The sequence below is a fragment of the Salvelinus namaycush genome, chromosome 35 (genome assembly GCF_016432855.1).
Source record: "Salvelinus namaycush isolate Seneca chromosome 35, SaNama_1.0, whole genome shotgun sequence".
Lineage (NCBI taxonomy): Eukaryota > Metazoa > Chordata > Actinopteri > Salmoniformes > Salmonidae > Salvelinus > Salvelinus namaycush.
This window is the reverse complement of record NC_052341.1, coordinates 15,481,456-15,502,738: the sequence shown is the minus strand read 5'-3', so window position 1 is coordinate 15,502,738 and position 21,283 is coordinate 15,481,456. Positions and strand designations below refer to the sequence as shown.

Below are 21,283 nucleotides of genomic sequence, written 5' to 3'. Positions count from 1 at the left end.
CACATGCATTTTCTTCAACCAGCATCTTGTAGGCTGCTGATATTGGTTTTGAGGCAGTTCAGATGGAGGAATACGTAACACAGTGAAACATATTGCATATCTGGCTTGCCAGTAAGAGCAGATTAGGCTACTTTCTTCTCCCTCATAGACAAATATTGCTTCTAGGCTTAGTATTGTGGATGTCGCACAGTCATTTGGTAGTGTCAATAGTCCTCAGTGTTCTCCACTGAACATCCAGTACTTGAGGCCCAGTCAATCGTTCCAACCAAATATCTGTCCAGTCATCTGGTAGAACTTCATGTTGAAAGGCCTGTAGAAGTCCCGTAGCCTCTGCACCACCTCTGGGTGGATATTGGGGTGGGTCCGCCCTTTGGTTTTGCCCAGGCAGTGGGGCTTGCTGCTGCCCTCAGCCTTCTTGAGGCAGGGGAAACCCTTGGTCTGGTTGAAGTAGAAGTGTTTGTCAGTGATGATCCTCTTGAGCCCCAGGAAGTCCTGCACCCGGCCCAGCTCTCCGGCCGGGTCGCTGATCAGACGCTCCCCGCTCACAAACAGGATCTGACCCATGGGGAAGTACTGCAGCCAGTTGTCCAGGTGCTTGGCATAGATGCCGATCTGGATGGCGCTCCAGGACGTGTCGATGAGCCCCGTAGTCCTGTTTTTGAAGGTCAGGCTCTCAAAGGTGGGAATGTCGGGCTTCTTGGACAGCGTCTGCGTGTAGTCAGAGATGGCCCTGGTGACGGGGTCCCGCACCACCACGATAAGTTTGGTGTCCCGGGACATGGCGGAGATCCGGGCCGGGGCCTCTCTGGTCACAAAGTAGCTGGGGGTCTTCTCCATGGTGATCTGGCCCTCCAGGGTCTTGGGCATCAGCTCCCTGAGGAGAGGAGTGGAGAAGAAATGGATAGGATAAGAAGCAAATTCATGACTACATATAAACTTTGACAATGATAACACAGCTCAAAACACACCAAACGTGAGACTGAGAAAATACAAAACACATGTAACACTTTATTCCTTAGCAGGCGGCTATAGTATGTTGGCAAGCTTTACTACTAGCCAGAGAAGCAGGGGTGGAATGTACAGCATCACATCAGCACCTATACTCAACCACTTCTCTGAGAGTATTGACAGTTGTGTAGAGCGAGGGAACGGATGTCTCTCCAAGTGTTTCCTAATGCAGCCAAAGGGCTACGGAAACCCAGAGATCTTCTTCCTAGGGTCCATTTGGAGGGTATCCCTCACTCTCACACACAACACGGAAAAGCATTAAGAGGATCTCTGTCAATCTCCATCCATCTGACATACTAAGGATTAATATTTTCCTGAAAATCTACCAACTTTCAATACCTGGAATAATTTATATTTATCCCGAGACTCACAGGAAACACCGCAAAACTCGTAGTTGCCCATTTAAAGTGTTTAATACCAATATATGGTCACTATGCCAGGGTTCTCCCCAAATAAGATTGTCGTTGCACCACATTGCCAGCTTCATGGCGCCACTATGTAAAGATTTCAGAGAAAATACAAATATTTAGTAATGATAGAGTAACTATCTTTGATCGCAAATGTCATTGTTGTGAATTGCTAAACAGGCCGTTCATAAATTCCAAGCTTTATCATCTTCCTTAATTAATTCAGCGCATGCCTAGTTAAAGAAATAGAAAATTCAGCAGTAGGCTATCTCGACAGAGCACACCCCGAGTAGAGCGTTGTCAAATCATACAAACTTTGTAACGTCAGTCAAACTAAAGTCAAATGACCAAAGTTGCCAAGCTTGCTGGATAACTTCCTTCAACAAATTACAGAATATCTCCTATATTTGGCAAAATCGTGTTGATGATCTATACAGATAGCAGATCAGCTCATGAAAAACGAGGATATGAAGAGAGGAAATAGTTTAAGGTATCTTAAACTAGACCAACTGTGTTTAAAAATATATCCATATCTACTGTACTATCATCCCGTTTGTTGACCACACATTCTCTACCGAAGCTCTCATATGGGCAGCAAATTGGCATAAGAGACATCGCAGAGAATCGGGGGACATGTTATACCGGTATTTTGACATGCATAGGCGAGAGACGTGCTTTGATAATGCATTGCAAACTATGGATTACAGAATAAAGTTAGGAATTTTCAAGCGAGACAGGAGTCAGGATTTTGGAATTCAGGTGAGAATGGGACTGGATAGAAAAATAGCATAGGCTCTAGGAAAGGAAAGTTGAATTTTCCCTCATGCCTCTCTGAGTTGTTAACACTTAACAGATTGAATGTCTGTGACAGAGATGGCTATGTAGTGAATTGTGCGTAGGCCTATCAAATGTGTGACTGTCTGAAGAGTCACAATGACTGCTCAAAGAGGCACACACGTTTATAGTCTGTACTCTAGGTTTCCTTGCAGGGTTTATTAATTGCATTTGGGTCGTGTGTGCAGTCGTTCAGTGTCAATTACACGTGTGCTTTGAATTAATGGTGACTTTGTGTGAAGTAAATATGCTAGGCTAAATGCTTCCATGCAAACAACCTGTTAGGATAATGTGATAACATTTTTGGCTAATCTGCTGCTGTGCATGTTATGTATTTTGTGGAATTGCATTAGTGCGACATTGGAGGAAAACATTTGAAGGGCCTAATTTCCCAGTTCCTGTCATTTCATTTGACAGTCCCGGGATCCGGTTACCCATGTTAATCCCAATAACGTACTGTATCGCTAGTAAAAAAAACAACAACATATTAAACCTACGTTAACAACATTTCCTCAGCAGGAAAAAAACATCCTTCTTTTGTGACAAGCAGCAGTGGAACAAAATGCTTATAAAGCTTACCTGAATCCGAATTTGGAACGGCATCTAATAGAGTATTTTAGAAGCACGATTTGATTCATTGCTGCCTGGATATATTTACGCGTTGTTATTCATTAGATATTGAGAAATTACAAGTGTTAGAATTGGAACGCAGAACATTGTGATAATTGTTATGTTTTTGTTTCAATATCACATTTATTGGACACTTCATTTGGAAAAGAGAAACCTTATGTTTCAGGGCACCTTATCAACCGTCGCAGATGAGTGAACAGAACATAGCAGAGACATAGTAATCATAGCAACAGCAGTCGTAAAGGCACATTTTCCTAAATGTGTTGGACTATAGGGGTGTGTCCAAATGGCACCCTATTCCCACATTTGGAACACATTTTCGGAAATTAAATCCCGGTGATAAAAGAATATCCATAAATTCCACCTCAAATATTTATAGCAAAAAAGTTCAACTGGGCAGGCAGCTCAGCCATAATATTTGGTTTAACGTTTTCTTTGGCAAAAATGTCATTTGTGCGGGCGCGTTTTTCACTGAGAACTCACACACACACAAACACACTGAGGCGAGAAACAGGCTAATCTTTTCGGTCATGACACCCCACCTTTCCTGCCTCTCCCCCCTCTCCCCAATGCCCCGAGTTCCTTCAGGACAGTGACCTGAACCAAAGCAGATAAAAGCAGCCCATGAATCATTAACGTCTCCTTCTCCCCGACATTTACAGCCTCTGCAGAATACAGCTTTAAAATTCACCAAAGTACAGAATGCACACTTCAATTATTTATCCTAGCTCTCTCTATCTCTCTGCTGGTGCAATTCTGCTTAAAGCCCAGTGTATGTGTGTGTGTGTGTGTGTGTGTGTGTGTGTGTGTGTGTGCGTGTGTGCGTGTGTGTGTGTGTGCTGACAAAGTCGCCTACCCGCGCTGCTCCCATGGCAGACGCAGTTTACTGGCCGTGACAGAACTACTGAGCTGTATGAGGGGAGGGAGGAGGGCCCAGCCTCTCTCAGGTCCCCTAGCTGGTCAGAATGGGGAGGAGGGGAGTAGGAGAGGAGGAGAGGGAGGATGAGAGGACAGGAGGACAGAATGAGGGTTAGGCTACTCATCTTTTCAATCTCAGGCTCTTTATAAAGCGACAAATAGCAGCAAATAGGCCTCGGCTACCACCATATTGAACAAAATAAAAAATACACAGCTGTCCACCGCCAACAAACTTGTCCTTTTCCTAATGAGATGGGCACCACCGGCACCACATGCAGGTAAACAATGATGCTCCGTTTAACCTCCATGCAGCTAAATGAGACAAGAGGCATCTGAGATGCAACCAGAGATATGTGTTTCTCAGAGGGAGAGAGACGCCAACTGTCAGACTGTGTACTGGATGAATTTACTACACCATTATGCTTCTCTACAACATTTTCTTCTTGCACTTATACTGGAAAAGTAGATATACAGTACCAGTCAAAAGTTTGGACACACCTACTCATTCAAGAGTTTTTCTTTATTTTTATTATTTTCTACATTGTAGAATAATAGTAAAGACATAACAACTATGAAATAACACATATGGAATCATGTAGTAACCAAAAAAGTGTTAAACAAATCAAAATAATCTGAGATTTAAGATTCTTCAAAGTAGACACCCTTTGCCTTGATGACAGCTTTGCACACTCTTGCCATTCTCTCAACCAGCTTAATGTGGAAGTCACCTGGAATGTATTTCAAATAACAGTTGATGTTGAGATGTGTCTGTTACTTGAACTCTGTGAGGTGCAATCTGAGTTGCAGTTAATTGCCGATTTCTGAGGCTGGTAACTCTAATGAACTCTAATAACTCTGGGTCTTCCTTTCCTGTTGCGGTCCTCATGAGAGCCAGTTTCATCATAGCGCTTGATGGTTTTTGCGACAGCACTTGAAGAAACTTTCAAAGTTCTTGAAATTTTCCGGATTGACTGACCTTCATGTCTTAAAGTAATGATGGACTGTCGTTTCTTTTTGCTTATTTGAGCTGTTTTTGCCATAATATGGACTTGGTCTTTTACCAAATAGGGCTATTTCTGCATACCACACCTACCTTGCCACAACACAACTGAATGGCTCAAACGCATTGAAAAGGAAAGAAATTCCACAAATTAACTTTTAACAAGGCACACCTGTTAATAGAAATGCATTCCAGGTGACTACCTCATGAAGCTGGTTGAGAGAATGCCAAGAGTGTGCAAAGCTGCCATCAAGGCAAAGGGTAGCTATTTGAAGAATCTCAAATCTCAAATATATTTTGATTTGTTTCTACATGATTTCATATGTGTTATTTCATAGTTGTTATGTCTTTACTATTATCCTACAATGTAGAAAATAGTAAAAATAAATAAAAACTCTGGAATGAGTAGTTGTGTCCAAACTTTTGACTGGTACTGTATATGTAAATATCCAGTCTGAAATTAGAGGATTTGGTTTCACACAAAACATTACCACCTTCAATTTGGGCAATGTCTTCTGGGTTCCGCCATGATACCTAATTTTCTGCCAAGATCTATACAGATGTAGGAACTTAATTTGAGCCAGTTTGCTAAAGCTGGAAAAGTATCCTGCAGCAAAAGGAAATGTGAATTATAATTAATGGACATTTTTGTAGGGGTTGATACAGATTCAAAATCTATTCTGACATTTTAAAGCTGCAATATGTCACTTTTTGGATGACCTGACCAAATTCACATAGAAATGTGTATTATAGATCTGTCATTCTCATAGAAAACAAGTCTAAGAAGTGGTAGATCAGTTCTATGTGCACTATTTCTATGCTTCACATTCTTAAGTTTTGTTTTTGTGTCTTTTACTTTTGGTTTTGTACACCAGCTTAAAACAGCTGAAAATACAATCTTTTCTATGGAAAATATATTTCACAACGGTTTAGATGGTACAATGATTTACATGATACTTGCTTGTTTTGTCACATAAACTGAAATTAGGCAAACTATTAGAATTTTAGCAACCAGAAAATGGTGTAGAGATTTCTGCATAATGCATTTTTAAAGTGGAAATCAATGGTTTATGTTGCCTCTTCTGCCTTTCTAGGCCCAGCACAGAAGTACAGGGGTGCGGATGCATCCAGGGAAAAGAGCCTGAGCATCCTGAGTGACTCTAACCTGGCAGCCTCATTTCACAAGGTCAGGGCTACCATGGTGACAGACAGAGAGACAGGAAGTGGGTTGATAAGACAAGAAGTAAGCCAACACGAGAAGGAAGTGGTTGATGGGGACAGGGGGCTACAAGGCTCTCCTGTGTTCTGACATTCGCACTGCACCCCCAACATTGACTGTCACCTGACCCCAGTCCTCTCAGTGTCAATGAGAGGCAGCACACCTACAGCTGTAACAGGGGGGGAGGAGGGGGAAGGGAGGAGGGGCTAAACTGCAGGGAACAAGCTTTCTTTCCATTCACATTATCTCTGGTCCATCTCCTTTACAGGCAGAGCAATCACCCTGGTTTATGGTCTGCTCCCCTCGGAGGTGCAGAGTACAGGAATGAGACTGTGGTTCATTGAGGTTATCCACCAGCTCCTCAACTGAAGCATCAGATATAGGCTGTATCCATAATGGCACCCTGAGCCCTATTAGCCCTGGTCAACAGTAGTGCACAGTGTAATATAAAGGGAATAAGGGGGCATTTGGAATGCAACCTTTGTGGTGATTACAGTAAGAATAGTATAGGTCCCCTAACAAATATAGTCATGTGAACAGACACCTATTAGCCATAACCATGTTCTTCTTCTTCTACAAAGCAGAACTTTCCAGATGTTTGGCTTCCATGAATATTTCAAAGGAGGATTTATATTGTAAATAAACTCTGCAATTCTAAAGAAATAAAGACATCTCTAAATGTATTCCCAAGGAGTGCAGACTGAGGATTGAGTGGGGAGAGAGTTTGAAGTTGAACCCAGATAGATCCATTCACAGGTCTGGGAGGACTATAAATCAAATCAAATCAAAGTCTAATAGTCACATACACATGGTTAGCAGATGTTAATGCAAGTGTAGCGAAATGCTTGTGCTTCTAGTTCCGACAGTGCAGTAATATCTAACAAGTAATCTAACAAATTCACAACGACTACCTTATACACACAAATGTAAAGGGTTGAATAAGAATATGCACATATAAATATATGGATGAGCGATGGCCGTGCAGCATAGGCAAGATGCAGTAGATCGTATAGAATACAGTATATACATATGAGGTGAGTAATGTAGGATATGTAGACATGATTAAAGTGGCGTTATTTAAAATGACTAGTGATACCTTTATTAAATCCATTTATTACATTTATTAAAATGGCCAGAGATTTGAGTCTGTATGTTGGCAGCAGCCACTCAATGTTAATGATGGCTGTTTAACAGTATGATGGCCTTGAGATAGAAGCTGTTTTTCAGTCTCTCGGTCCCAGTTTGATGCACCAGTACTGACCTCGCCTTCTGGATGATAGCAGGGTGAACAGGCAGTGGCTCGGGTGGTTGTTGTCCTTGACTATCTTTTTGGCCTTCCTGTGACATCGGGTGCTGTAGGTGTCTTGGAGGGCAGGTAGTTTGCCCCCGGTGATGCGTTGTGCAGATCGCACAACCTACTGGAGAGCATTGCGGTTGTGGGCGGAGCAGTTGCCGTACCAGGCGGTGAAACAGCCCGACAGGACGCTCTCGATTGTGCATCTGTAAAAGTTAAGTGACAAGCCAAATTTCTTCAGCCTCCTGAGGTTGAAGAGGCACTGTCTGTGTGGGTGGACCATTCCAGTTTGTCCATGACGTGTACGCCGAGGAACTTAAAACTTTCCACCTTCTCCACTACTGTCCCGTCGATGTGGATGGGGGGATGCTCCCTCTGCTGTTTCCTGAAGTTCACGATCATCTCCTTTGTTTTGTTGACGATGAGTGAGAGGTTAATTTCCTGACACCACACTCCGGGGGCCCTCACCCCCTTCCTGTAGGCCGTCTCATCGTGGTTGGTAATCAAGCCACGCAGTCATGGCCCAGGAGTGTGAAGGTGAACGGAAAGGCACTGGAGCAAGAAACCGCCCTTGCTGTCACTGCCTGGCTGGTTCCCCTCTCTATACTGGGATTCTCTGCCTCAAACCCTATTACAGGGTCTGAGTCACTGGCTTACTGGTGCTCTTCCATGCCGTCCCTAGGAAGGGTGCGCCACTTGAGTGGGTTGAGTCACTGGCAATACTCGGCCTTGTCTCAGGATAGTAAGTTGGTGGTTGAAGATATCCCTTTAGTGGTGTGGGGGCTGTACTTTGGCATAGTGGGTGGAGTTATATCCTGCCTGTTTGGCCCTGTCCAGGGGTATCGTCGGACGGGGCCACAGTGTCTCCCGACCCCTCCTGTCTCAGCCTCTGGTATTTATGCTGCAATAGTTTGTTTCGGGGGGCTAGCGTCAGTCTGTTATATCTGGAGTATTTCTCCTATCTTATCTGGTGTCCTGTGTGAATTTAAGTATGCTCGCTCTAATTATCTCTCTCTCTCTCTCTTTTCTCTCTCTTTTTCTCTTTCTTTCTCTCTTTCTCTCTCTCTCGGAGGACCTGAGACCTAGCACCATGCCTCAGGACTACCTGGCCTGATGACTCCTTGCTGTCCCCAGTCCACCTGGTCGAGCTGCTCCAGTTTCAACTGTTCTGCCTGCGGCTATGGAACCATGACCTGTTCACCGGACGTGCTACCTTGTCCCAGACCTGCTGTTTTCAACTCTCTAGAGACAGCAGGAGCGGTAGAGATACTCTGAATGATCGGTTATGAAAAGCCAACTGACATTTACTCCTGAGGTGCTGACCTGTTGCACCCTCTACAACCACTGTGATTATTATTATTTGACCCTGCTGGTCATCTATGAACATTTTGAACATCTTGGCCATGTTCTGTTATAATCTCCACCCGGCACAGCCAGAAGAGGACTGGCCACCCCTCATAGCCTGGTTCCTCTCTAGGTTTCTTCCTAGGTTTCCGGCCTTTCAAGGGAGTTTTTCCTAGCCACCGTGCTTCTACACCTGCATTGCTTGCTATTTGGGGTTTTAGGCTGGGTTTCTGTTCAGCACTTTGTGACATCAGCTGATGTAAGAAGGGCTTTATAAATACATTTGATTGATGGGTGAACAGGGAGTACAAGAGAGGGCTGAGAACGCACCCTTGTGGGGCCTCAATGTTGAGGATCAGCGGGGTGGAGATGTTGTTTCCTACCTTCACCACCTGGGGGCGGCCTGTCAGAAAGTCCAGGACCCAGTTGCACAGGGTGCGGTCGAGACCCAGGGTCTGAGGACGTGGCTAGGGATGCCGTCTGGCACGGCAGCCTTGCGAGGGTTTACACGTTTAAATGTTTTACTCATGTTGGCCACGGTAAAGGAGAGCCCAGGGAAGAGAGCAGAGAGCGGCTCTGGTTTATGTGGACTATACAAGAGTATTTATTTCCATTCCAACAGGAACCGCATGCAGTTCTTTCTAATGAAACTTTATTGTCAGCTTAGGTGATGTAACGAACGAGGCACCTTCCAAGAGATTTGCCTGAGATTTACTGCGGTTCCACAGCGCTGCTTTGATGTCTTCTTCGCGCTGCTAGAATAGGACTACTCATACACACTGATGCATGACATACAGGCAGCAGGTTTCAACTCGTGAAACAACGCGACTACAGAGCAGAACTGAATAAAGATATACATTATGTGAGCCTAACCTTTTTTTATATTTCAATTTTGATGCTAAAACTAACATAGATATAGCGGAAAGTGGAAAGCAAAATGACGATTTATGGTGTCGTCCCAAAATTTGAAAATGACAAAGGTTGAAGGGTAAATTTATGGGAGTGCAAACAAATAACCAATATTGTTTTTATGAAGGTACAGTATGTGCAACAGAACATGGTATAAACTGTACTCTGAGAGAATACCCTCATATGGTTCTACTAACTAGGCAATGTAGCCTGCCAACACTCATTGGGGGGACTATTCCCTGTTATATCAGTCAATGAGTCCTTTGTAAGGTTGTCTATAAAAAGAACACTTTGGCACAAGGCGTCTGATGGGCATCACGGCATCACGGCTTACGTTCCCCAATCCAATGTAACAAAACAACAAAACTAGCAAGTGAGCAAATCCCTCTGCTTTATCCCATATGAATCAGAAAGGTGCTGGGGAATGAAAGGGTCTGGGGTTGGACTGGGTCTAATGTCTGGCCCAAATGAATGTGTGTCTGGGGACCTGTGAAGAAGGGGGATCCCTCATTTACTTCTACAGATGTAGGATCTTACTTTGATTATTCTTTTGTTGCTGAGATTTACATAAATTCATTGAAAACCTGCTCTAACACACAGTTATATTAACAGTATTACAGTTTCACATAGCCTCATTTTGACCAGCTAATAGCCTAACCAACAAAATTATGGACTTTATTTAACTAGGCAAGTCAGTTAAGAACAAATTCTTATTTACAATGACGGATGACGCTGGGCCAATTGTGCGCCGCCCTATGGGACTTCCAATCACAGCCTGGATTCAAACCAGGGACTGTAGTGACGCCTCTTGCACTGAGATGCAGTGCCTTAGACTGCTGCGCCACTAGGGAATCCTAAATGTTCAAAACCTGTAGGATTATTTTGCTGCGACAATACAGGTCAAATTAAGATCCTATATCTGTACATGTCTGTCAATGGAGGTATAATGGCTAAAAGGCGAGTGGAGTGGGCATCCCGGTCCACTTCTTCCCATGTAGAAGCCTTTGATTAATTATTCCCTTCCAGTGTGGAGAGAGGCTGACAGCCAGCCAAGCATGCTGTACATCCACTCATCCACTCCCAGAGTGTTTCCCACCCGGCCGCCGTGGATGGTGTTGTGACCAGATAATCATCTGGTAATTGGCTGAATATTTCTGCTGTCTGCAGGGGAGGGAAAAGGAGGGGAAGCGCTTGGCTCTCTGTCCGCAGCTCTGCTCAGCAGCCATTTTCCAGGTCACTGGTCTCGAGCTGAGGTCAGGAGGGGGATAGTGCTGGGGAGGGGGGGGGGGGGGGGGGGGGGGCAGTGATTTAGAGAATTGACTGCTGTGTGTGCTGGTATGTCTGCCTGCTCCTGTTCTGCTGGGTCTGCTACTTTACAGCTCTGTCAACCCCTCTGGTAACAATGTAGCACCTCAACCGGCCCTGGGGCTAGCAAACGCCCCAGGCACTGGGACTGGGCTGGGCTGGCATAGGAGATGTGATGTGAGAGGGGAGTTAAAGTAGTAGGCTATGATGTGAGATGGAGAAACAACTGTTTAACTTTATGTACTCCACTGAAACATCAGGGATTCCAACTGTAATCTCTGACAAGTGACAAAATAAAAGGACAGGTGAGCTAGCTATATAATAGAATTACTCCCCGTTTCATTCTATCCCATGGTTATTTTTATATACTGTAGCTGCACTTGGTGACAGTGGTTGGTGTAGAAAGTAAACTGTGATACTGGGTAACGGTTGTCACCAACAGCTCCGGTGGTGAGAGATCCAGCCGTTTATCATGGTGGTTGGGGTCGGGGGATTACAGGTGTGAGACTAACCCCAAATCCTGCTCTCCGTTTGGGCTTAGTGTCCCTCCTCCTGCCCCTGTCAGCTCCAGAGCTCCATGCCCCTGGGATCTGTCTGTTCACCTGCTCTTTATTCCCCTAGCGTATTTATAATCTCCCCTGTCCATTCCCCTCCTCTACTACTAACCCTCCTGTGATCTATATCTCAAAATCCCCCTGACTGTGTTACAAAGTCCACCCTATTCACTATGGATAGTGACTATGGGCCCACAGGATGGGCCCCCTGACTATGGGCCCACAGGATTCTGGTCAAATGTAGTGCACTATATAGGGAATAGGACGCCATTTGGGACACAAACCCTAGCTTCCCCTCCCGCCCGGGGTTCACATTGCCATGCAGTGTAGCTGTCCAAGCCACATAGCTATTACTGATGTCCCCTCTGACCTTTGGAAAACAACTTGAGGAAATCGTACGTCATTAAAGACTAATTATCTCATTAGATTGCATTAGGGAGATATATTCTGCATGCAGATACATCTGCTTCAAGTTGTGACACCTTGATTGTGGGTGGCTCAGTTCTACCAGATACGGTCCTTATATTGCTCATTTGAGACCAAATGTATTTTTTCATGCGACTGACAGGCACTTTGAGGAAAACCAAATAATCTACAAAGACATGAGTGATTCCATACGAAACCAGGACAAAAAAATACCATGATTTGGGGGGATTTTCACGAAATGTAATCCAAAGAATGGTCCTTTGGAGAAAAGATTGTTGACACACAGTGTCGTGTCTTTGGCTATGCCGGATTAAGTGATATGACATGCTATTCTATAAAATCCTTTCATGTAAATGTAATTGTAATTAACTAGAAAGTCGGGGCACCACGAAATAATATTTATAGAGCTGTTATCTTCCGAATAAACTCTTAAAGACCTAGTCATATTTTACATCAATAGCAGTCAATATTAATCGTCACCTTATTTCAGTCTCATCTGAAAGTTGTAAATTCTTGGTTATCTTCACGAACCCTGGCTAACAAGTTGAATCAGCAATACAAAATTGGGTTTAATTATTTATTTACTAAATACCTAACTAATCACACAGAATTTCATATACACAGAATGAATCATACCTTGATTACAAATTACGTCATAAAGGAAAACGTCCCTAGCGGGCGGAACAGATATGACAGCTGGTTACACAAAAGAAAAGGGGGCTGGGTTTGAGTGAAAGAGCGGGAAGACTTGAGGAACCAAGGGAGAAGCCATGCTATCGTAAATACAGTATCTTATGCATTCTAAATTACCGCCCATTTGGAAAAGGAAAATGCAATAAATATTTACTCTGAGCTGCGCTTCGGTAGGTTGGTGGTAGATGGAAGGCCGTGTTGCCCAACCGAGTCCTTTGTCCTTTGAAGAATGTCTCTGGTGGTAAATTGGATACGTTGTAGTAATGTCGTTGTGTGGTAGACGGGATACTCTGTCTGTTCTTTCCTAGCCCACATTTGCAACTGCTGTTGCTAACTCAACGGCTAGGAGGTATCACTTCTGTAGTGAATAAGAGTTCAAAGTTCATACCATTCGCAACCAAAGCTCACGCTGAGGTTGGCTTAGTTCTGTAGTTGACATGTTAGTCCTTTTAACGCAAAAGGCTGCAGACCTCACGTACTTGGAACAGGAGGTTATATTTTCGTCAAGGCTTTATATAGTGGAGCGAGAAGGGTGTGTTTGAAAAGTTTTATAACCCATGTCTCTTCACAGGGGCGGGCCACTGATTGAGCAGAGCCCTAACCTTATGAAAACCCAAATCTCTCATTTGGAAGCTAAAATTACATTTAATCTCTTCACCAATAATTTTATGTTCAAACATTTAAATTGAACAACAATTCCATGTGAATCTGATAACTACAATGTGCAGACTTTCCACTGTAGAGTTTATGTCCTCCTATTATTGATGAGAATGTCTCAGATGACAACCGAACTGACATCATATTCATTAAGTACCACCGCATATGTTCAATTGGTCGGATTACCAGAATATAGTTCATTTCCCCCCACCTTCTGATGTTCCCAGAATCTCTATGTTAACCAAAGGATTTTCAAATGTCACATCAGTAGGGTAGAGAGAGGAAAAAGGGGGGGGGGTATTTATGACTGTCATAAACCTACCCCCAGGCCAACGTCATGAGTATACACAACAGTATATTTGATATTTGTATCTAAAAGCATAATTGAGAATGAATTAACCTTTTACTGCAGTTGGCTAAATCAGGGTTACACAGAGTGATTATTGGTAGCCTTAAAAATCTACTTTGAAACAAAAGTATACACCTCACACACATGGTTATGGGCTTTAGAAAAAGAAGACACCTGTACTATCTCAGATATAGAGTTGAAATGTATAACATTTTGAGTTTGCATCCCAATATTACACTTTATTTACACTGAGTATACCAAATATTAGGAACACCTTACTAATATTGAGTCGCAACCCCCCCCCCCCCCCCCCCCCCCCCCTTTGCCCTAAGAACAGCCTCAATTCTTCCGGGCATGGACTCTACAAGGTGTCGAAAGCGTTCCACAGGAATGCTGGCCGATGTTGACTCCAATACTTCCCACACACGGGAAACTATTGAGCGTGCATTGCAGTTCTTGACACAAAACGGTGCGCCTGCCAGCTGCTACCATACCCCATTCAAAGGCACTTAAATCTTTTGTCTTGCCCATTCATCAAGTTGGCATATTTATGACATTTTGGCCTTACCCAGACCTCCTTTAAAACTCCATAATGTTTCATCAGCAGGTGCATTGCCAAAATACCGTAGTATCCCTTTTAAATAATTGACAAATCCCCCCATTTCTTTTTTCATATACATGTTGATATTTTGCAATATTCATAAATTGTTTAAAACAATGTTATTGAAATCAAAATACTACTAATATTACAGAGCAAGCATTAAAGCTTAATATGACCCATTTTTTTGCTTTGTAACACCTACAGATTATACATTATGGAGTCTTAAAGGAGGCCTGGGTAAGACCAAAATGTCATAAATATGCCAACTTTGATTATTTCTCAATTATGCTTTTCGATGTAAATGTCAACTATGTGTCAAAAATCCTTCCTCCAAAGGACCATTCTATGGATTCAGTTTAGACAAAATATTTAGTTGTCCTGGTTTCGTATGGAATCACACATGGGAATTGTGGTGGGGTTGGAGTGATGCATGGGAATTTTAAGAGGTCGGAAGTCATTTTGGAGAGTGACACAATTACTAGATAAGAGACATCTCATCTCTTCCTGGAAAAAAAGGGAGGACAGGACCTCCGTTAGTCTTTCCTCTGAGAAAATTACAACAAGGTTTTGATAAAAACTATGTGGGGTCATGAAGGGATACCAGCAAGACTAGTGGGATAAAATATCAACATATTGGACAGCAATAACTGCTGAGAAAACTGGTAAAGGGAAACAGATTGGTACAGATGTAGGACCTTAATTTGATCACTCTTTTGTTGCTGAGACTTTTCCTGCACCACAGGAAATGTAGATGAGCTTCATGATTTAGATAAAGCGACATTATGGACTAAATGTTCAAATCCTATTTTGCTGTGATGATATAGGTCAAATGACCTGTAAGAGATAGGAAGAAACAGTCTGAGCACAGTCAAGACAACGTCCTTCACTTAAAAGCTACAGCTGAACAAGCTGAGTCGTAGAACATATATATATATATTTTTTTAATGTTGTTAATCCCTTTGGGCTGGCTGTCTGACTACCAAATGAGCAAAAAAGAAACAATGCTCAAGTGTTTTCGCTCCGTTTGCTCAGTTTGTCACCAAATTTAGAGGCATAACATAAACACACACACACTCCAAGGCTCAAAGTACCTTCTAGTGTCTATTCCCTCAATGATGTAAACTACTGCTGTAATCTAATAAAAAGCCAAGTGAAGCATAGGTTGCAAACCTGACATACTATATTTTTATTTATTTAACTAGGCAAGTCAGTTAAGAACAAATTCTTATTTACAATGACGGCCTAAAGTGGGTTAACTGCCTTGTTCAGTGGAAAAACATTTTTTTTTTACATTGTCAGCTCTGGGATTCAATCCAGCAACCTTTCGGTTACTGGCCCAACACTCTAACCACTAGGCTACCTGCCGCCCGTATTCAACCCACACCAGACCAGAGAAAAGCACCATTGGAAAATCGCCATTGTCAAATGGATTTCTGATTTTCTGCACCAGTTTAGCTAAACCTTTTTGGGTTGGGTTTAGTCTGGCTACCACCTGAAATAGAAGCAAGGAAAAATAAAACAAAATGTCCCACCCTAACTCATAATATTAGAAAAGTCATAAACTGTGGAGGGATATGGAAGAAAATAGAACCCTATCTGTCCTTGAGCGGGGTGTTAGAATAATACCATGCATTGAAACAAAAACAGCCTACACTTAGTCATTTTTTTCTCAATTCGTGTGCAAATACATTTCCCCGCTAGATGCTCTTTGTGCTGGTAAGAGCTGAGTGCTTTTTTGTCCCCTTTTTCTTCTTCCATATCAACTACCACCATGCGGTTTAGTAAATATTTTATAGTTAGCTTTGCAGTATGTTCTTCTAATTCATCAACAGTGTTTTAAGCAGACCACTTTTCCTGGTGCTGAGTGTAAGTCCCCAGTTCATTGCGTAAGGGGGAAAATAAGGCTTATCTTTGCAGAAACCTGCCAGTGAATTGTTCCTCACTACAATTGTTTTAGGAAGAAGATGAGAGAGACTGAGGTGGGGAGAAATAGAACCTACATTATACACTAGAGCCATCCCATTAAAAAAAGGTAAGACATTGAAAAACAGAAGAGAGGAGAGTCCACATCCCAAATGGCACCTTATTCTCTTTCTAGTGTACTTTTTTTGACCAGGGCTCTTGGTATGGCTTTTGATAGGTCTCTGGTCAAAAGTTATGCACTACATAACGAATAGGGTGCCATTTAGGATGCAGACAGAATAGAGGATAGAAGAGTCCCCGCAAGTTTAGTTCCTGTGGAGCGGGTCGAGAGTTTCAAGTTCCTTGGTGTCCACATCACCAACAAACTATCATGGTCCAAACACACCAAGACAGTTGTGAAGAGGGCACGACAACACCTTTTCCACCTCAGGAAACTGAAAATATTTAGCATGGGTCCCCAGATCCTCAAAAAGTTCTAAAGCTGCACCATCGAGAGCATCCTGACCAGTTGCATCACCGCCTGGTTTGGCAACTGCTCGGCATCTGACCATAGGGCGCAAAAGAGGGTAGTGCGTACGGCCCAGTACATCACTGTGGCCAAGCTTCCTGCCATCCAGGACCTACAGTTGAAGTCGGAAGTTTACATGCACTCAGGTTGGAGTCAATAAAATTTGTTTTTCAACCACTCCACAAATTTCTTGTTAACAAACTATAGTTTTGGCAAGTCGGGTAGGACATCTACTTTGTGTATGACAAGTCATTTTTCCAACAATTGTTTACAGAGAGATTATTTCACTTATAATTCATAATTCAGATTATAATTCACTGTATCACAATTCCAGTGGGTCAGAAGTTTACATACACTAAGTTGACTGTGCCTTTAAACAGCTTGGAAAATTCCAGAAAATGATGTCATGGCTTTAGAAGCTTCTGATAGGCAAATTGACATAATTTGAGTCAATTGGAGGTGTACCTGTTTAGTACTTCAAGGCCTATCTTCAAACTCAGTGCCTCTTTGCTTGACATCATGGGAAAAGCAAAAGAAATCAGCCAAGACCTCAGAAAAAAATGGTAGACCTCCACAAGTCTGGTTCATCCTTGGGAGCAATTTCCAAATGCCTGAAGGTAAACGTGCATCTGTACCAGCAATAGTACGCAAGTATAAACACCATGGGACCACGCAGCTGTCATACCGCTCAGGAAGGAGACACGTTTTGTCTCCTAGAGATGAACGTACTTTGGTGCGAAAAGTGCAAATCAATCCCAGAACAACAGCAAAGGACCTTGTGAAGATGCTGGAGGAAACAGGTACAAAAGTATCTATATCCACAGTAAAACGAGTCCCATATCGACATAACCTGAAAGGCCGCTCAGCAAGGAAGAAGCCACTGCTCCAAAACCGCCATAAAAAAGCCAGACTATGGTTTGCAACTGCACATGGGGACAAAGATCGTACTTTTTGGAGAAATGTACACTGGTCTGATGAAACAAAAATAGAACTGTTGGGCCATAATGACCATCGTTATGTTTGGAGGAAAAAGGGGGAGGCTTGCAATCCGAAGAACACCTTCCGAACCGTGAAGCACGGGGGTGGCAGCATCATGTTTTGGGTTTGCTTTGCTGCAGGAAGGACTGGTGCACTTCACAAAATAGATGGCATTATGAGCAAAGAAATGTATGTGGATATATTGAAGCAACATCTCAAGACATCAGTCAGGAAGTTAAAGCTTGGTCGCAAATGGGTCTTCGAAATGGACAATGACCCCAAGCATACTTCCAAAGTTGTGGCAAAATGGCTTAAGGACAACAAAGTCAAGGTATTGGAGTGGCCATCACAAGCCCTGACCTCAACCCTACAGAACATTTGTGGGCAGAACTGAAAAAGCGTGTGCGAGCAAGGAGGCCTACAAACCTGACTCAGTTACAGCATCTCTGTCAGGAGGAATGGGCCAAACTTCACCCAACTTATTGTGGGAAGCTTGTGGAAGGCTAGCCGAAAGGTTTGACCCAAGTTAGCAATTTAAAGGCAATGCTACCAAATACTAATTGAGTGTATGTGAACTTCTGACCCACTGGGAATGTGATGAAAGAAATAAAAGCTGAAATAAATCATTCTCTCTGCTATTAATCTGACATTTCCCCATTCTTAAAATAAAGTGGTGATCCTAACTGACCGAAGACAGGGAATTTTCACTAGGATTAAATGTCAGGAATTGTAAAAAAACGGAGTTTCAATGGATTTGGCTAAGGTGTATGTAAACTTCCGACTTCAACTGTATATAATAGGTGGTGCCAGAGGAAAGCCCAAAACATTGTCAAAGACTCCAGTCACCCAAGTCATAGACTGTTTTCTCTGCTACCGCATGGCAACCAGTACCGGAGCGTCAAGTCTAGGACCAAAAGGCTCCTTAACAGCTTCTACCCCCAAGCCATAAGGCTGCTGAACAATTATTCAAATGGCCACCGGACTATTTACATTGACACATTTGTTTGTACACTGCTGCTACTCGCTGTTTATTGTCTATGCATAGTCACTTCACCCCCACCTACATGTACAAATTACCTCACCTAACCTGTACCCCCGCACACTGACTCAGTACCGGTGTCCCCTGTATATAACCTCATTATTGTTATTCTTATTGTGTTACCTTTTATTCTTTTTTTACTTTATTTTGTTTGGTAAATATATTCTTAACTCTTCTTGAACTGCACTGTTGGTTAAGGACTTGTAAGTAAGCATTTCACGCTAAAGTCTACACTTGTTGTATGCGGCGCATGTGACAAATAAAGTTTGATTTGATTTGTTTCCATTGGACTGGAGTTCAGCATCCACTGTAGAGACTGTCCAACTCAACCGAGGTCTCACATTGACCATTCTCTCCTCTCTCTCTCTCCTCTCTCATGGGGAAGCTGAACTAGGCTACAGTACATGAACTGAAAGAGCATTCAACTGAGTTCAGTGTGACTGAGGACTGACAAGATCAATCCAGGTTTCATTCCTTTCAACTGTTACCCCACAACACCCTGAAAAACAAGCGGAACAAACAGGGATTGTTTGAATGGATGTGTATAATATCTAGGTGTGTGTGTGTGTAGTGTATGTTTTTAGCAGGTTCTGAGACATGGGACGGACACACGCACACACACACACACGCACGCACCCACACACACACAACTTTTTAATAGTGCTCTGACCCACTTGTTCAGAGTTGTGGGGAGTTTAAGATGGTTGAGTGGAGGGAGGCAGTGGTACAGAGCTATGGGGATCAACTTCAGTAACAGCACTACTCTTCTGTCTGTTTCTTTCCGCCAAGTCAGTTTTTAGGGTCTCAACGGCTTGAGAAAGATAAGACACCTAAAATGGAGGCTTAATGGCCAAGCTCATTTTCAAGGTATTGTATTTCCCCAGCGTCAGCTTCTAGGTGCTTCTTGTGCATGCGCTCAATTAAAATATAAGACGTCACTCTATGCACAGTCAGGTCTAAAATTACTGGCACCCTTGATAAAGATGAGCAAAAAATGATGTATAAAATAAATATTACAAATACTGAGCTATATTTTATGGTAAAAAGTAATAATATTATATTTTATACTAATACATTTGCTCAGAGAATATATATATTTTTAACAAGGAATAAAAAATACTCTGAACAGTATCTGGAAAGATTCTGTATGGAGCAATGGTCTAATATCTCCCCCAACGACATTTTAGAGAACATCTCAGTGTTGTTATCCTCGCAAGGGGAGGGTGCTGGGTTTATTGGGTGTATTGATAACAGGGGTGCCAATCATTTTGACCCTACATTTTATTTTTATTTTAATGTATTTATTGTTGCGCAAAATACATTTTTCTGAGCAATTGTATTAATATAAAATAATTGTTTAAAAAAATTACATGCATGCATTCACTATAGTTCAGTATTTGTATTATTTATTTTAGACAGTATTTTTTAGTCATCTTTATCAAGGATGCCATTCATTTTGGACCTGATAGCATATCCACTTGGATCCTGATTCTTTCTTTAGCCTCTGGAATAGTAGCTGACATTTTTTGTGGAAACCTCACACAGATTGAGTCCCTCAAATTGAGCCTGTTTCACAGAGGGAGAGTTTTTATTTTACGTGATTTTCAAATAAAGTTGTGTCAAACGCATGGGAGCATAATTAAGTGGGAATTTGTTCAGAGCCAAAATGAAGGCTTAGTAGAAATCTGTTCCTCTATAATTACCCATGACAAAAGGACACCGCTTCTGTCTCTTGGACCATTACCATGGTGATTTCCACCCCACTCAAATATTCAATCTAAACATTCCATTCCAGTCTTTGGTGAATGTATCTAACCGCCACTATAAGCTATCAGTGAAATATATCCTTTTTAAGCCAATTTTTTGCTAACACAGATCGTCCATCCCAACCTCCATCCGTATGTTGCTGATGTTGATACTTGTGAGAGAGAGAGGAAGAAAAAGAAGCAGTAAAGCGTCGGGGAAGCCCCACAAAAAGCTTGTGATTTATAAATATTAGAGCTAACTGAAAGTCTGATAGGAGATTACGCCTCTGTGAGTCAAGCTCTGCTTTCTCTAAACCTCCCTAAGTGCATTTCTAGAACACAGCTGTAAATACAGCCGTAAAATGATGGGCTGGCAAAAAGACAATCCAATTCTCCTCCTCGTCCGTTTACAATGTGATGCACTCTGGCACTTTTACATCCACAGTAGATCTTAATATTGAGAAAATACAAGTCGTATCCACTGTATGTATGCTGCTGTTTACTTTGCTGCTGCTGGACGTTGTGCTGAATGTTGTTGTGGGTAAGACTTTCCAATCATCTCTCATAGCTTCCTGTCTGACTGTGGTGGGGTTCAGTGTTATGTTTCCAGAATGATATGCATCAGTGTGGTTCAGTATGATGTGTTTCAGTGTGGTTCAGTGTTATGTGTTTAGTGTGTTTCAGTGTGGTTCAGTGTGTTTTCAGCCTTCCAGCCTCTTTGATCATCTATGTTTTAGGAGGTTCACTGAATACATGACTGGGGCGTAAGAGAGTATAAAGGCTTGTTTGGAAGTTGAATCTCAGCCAATTCTGCTCCTTTTAATGGTTCAGTAGAGGGGTTTCTACCCTGGCCACTGCTCTGTGGTTCCTCTCTCCCAACCCCTTCCTCTATGATCTAATAGGTATTCCAGCGTATAGAGGCCCTATTAAATAAGGCCTTGT

The 21,283-nt window shown here is 42.6% G+C and overlaps 1 protein-coding gene across 1 annotated transcript in view; it reads right to left on the bottom strand.

Moving 5' to 3' along the window:
* Positions 1-225: 225 nt before the first annotated feature.
* si:ch211-216b21.2 (heparan sulfate glucosamine 3-O-sulfotransferase 3A1) overlaps positions 226-21,283 on the bottom strand; it is a 54,348-nt gene continuing 33,290 nt past the window's right edge. The window contains exon 2 of the mRNA XM_038975317.1: positions 226-874. Coding sequence (XP_038831245.1) covers positions 253-874 — 622 coding nt within the window. The 3' untranslated portion in view covers positions 226-252. The remainder of the gene's footprint in view (positions 875-21,283) is intronic.